Source organism: Austrofundulus limnaeus, unplaced genomic scaffold (genome assembly GCF_001266775.1).
Source record: "Austrofundulus limnaeus strain Quisiro unplaced genomic scaffold, Austrofundulus_limnaeus-1.0 Scaffold353, whole genome shotgun sequence".
NCBI classification, from domain to species: Eukaryota; Metazoa; Chordata; class Actinopteri; order Cyprinodontiformes; family Rivulidae; genus Austrofundulus; species Austrofundulus limnaeus.
In genome coordinates this window covers 149534-150932 of record NW_013952755.1, presented here as the reverse complement: position 1 = coordinate 150932, position 1399 = coordinate 149534, and the positions used below count along the sequence as shown (strand labels likewise).

The window sequence follows — 1399 nt, the reverse complement described above, 5'->3', positions numbered from 1 at the left end:
GTGGACTAAAGTCTTGTACCGCTGACAGGAAGTGGCCTCAGTTCTGAAACAGGAAGTGGACTAAAGTCTTGTACCTCTGACAGGAAGTGGACTAAAGTCTTGTATCCTGACAGGAAGTGGCCCCAGGTTTGAAACAGGAAGTGTGTGCATACTCACATCTTGCTGGCCGTGTCGTAGCAGACGATCTTCTTGTCGAGGCCGACGCTGACGACGAGCAGGTCGCTGGTCGGGGAGAAGGCCAGGCCGGAGCCCGGGGCCTTGTGGGCGCTGTCGAACACCTGCAGCTCCCTCTGGGTGTTGGAGTCCCACAGGACCACGGTGCCGCTGTCCGACACGCTGCCCAGCAGGGAGCGCTTCACCGTGGACAGACGCAAGTCATGGATGGGCTGAGGAGGAAGCAGAGGTCACGTCAGAGGAGGAGGGGTCATCCAGGTGAGACCCCCACCTCCCCTCACCTGGTTGCTGCCGTGGCCAAAGGCTCTGCTGGACAGGATGGTGGTCAGACTGTGGAGGACCAGGTCCCCGCTGGTGGAGCCCGAGACCACGCAGCTGTCGTTGGCGTTGAAGGACACGCAGGTCACCTCTTCTTTGTGGTCCTGAAGAGACACGTCACAGGTGAACCGCTTCTCCTCCGAGTGGATGTGTCAGGTTTCAGGTGGGTCAGGTCTTACCTTCAGGGAGCGGTGCAGCCTCTTGGACTTCAGGTCCCAGATGTGGACGCAGTGATCCAGACCCCCGCTGACCAGGAACTGAGACGAGGAGCTCAGACACACTCGGGTCTGTTTTTTCTGAACACATCAGTGAAGATTAAAGTGAGGAACAGAAAACATTTAAGTTCCAGCAGAGCAGGTCTGCGCTCACCCCCTCTGCCAGGTCCACCACCGGGACCGGACTGGACTTCAGACTGGAAACCACCAGTTTGTCTCCGCTGCTGCTGGCGCTCACCAGGTACTGGTCTGAAGCAGCAGGTCAGGGATGGAAACGTTCTGACAGAAACTGAGACCAACAGGTGAACATCCTCAGCTCGGATTATTCTTTAGATAATATTTAAGATAAAATCTCATTTATGATCAAATAAAGCTTATTTATGATCAAATAAAGCTTATTTTTGTTCAAATAAAGCTTATTTTTGTTCAAATAAAGCTTATTTATGATCAAATAAAGCTTATTTATGATCAAATAAAGCTTATTGTTCAGCTCAATCATTCATACATAAGAACATGTGTCAAACTCAAGGCCAGCGGGCCAAATCTGGCCCATTTTATCTGGTCCCAAACTTTAAATGTGAAATAGATTTTTGATTTCTCTTTTTCTTCTCATGGCAGCAGGACTTTAACAAGATATAATTGATAAATTTAACTTTGTTCTTTTATTCTGTTAATTTATTTATGTTCTAAGT

General features: G+C 49.6%; 1 protein-coding gene across 1 annotated transcript in view; it reads right to left on the bottom strand.

Moving 5' to 3' along the window:
* The window catches only part of nedd1 (NEDD1 gamma-tubulin ring complex targeting factor), a 10219-nt gene that overhangs the window by 6791 nt on the left and 2029 nt on the right, over nt 1–1399 (bottom strand). Inside the window, exons 2-5 of the mRNA XM_014022986.1 lie at nt 862–956; nt 672–788; nt 456–596; nt 157–386 (exon numbers count right to left, since the gene is read on the bottom strand). Of these exons, the coding sequence (XP_013878440.1) occupies nt 157–386; nt 456–596; nt 672–788; nt 862–956 (583 nt within the window). The remainder of the gene's footprint in view (nt 1–156; nt 387–455; nt 597–671; nt 789–861; nt 957–1399) is intronic.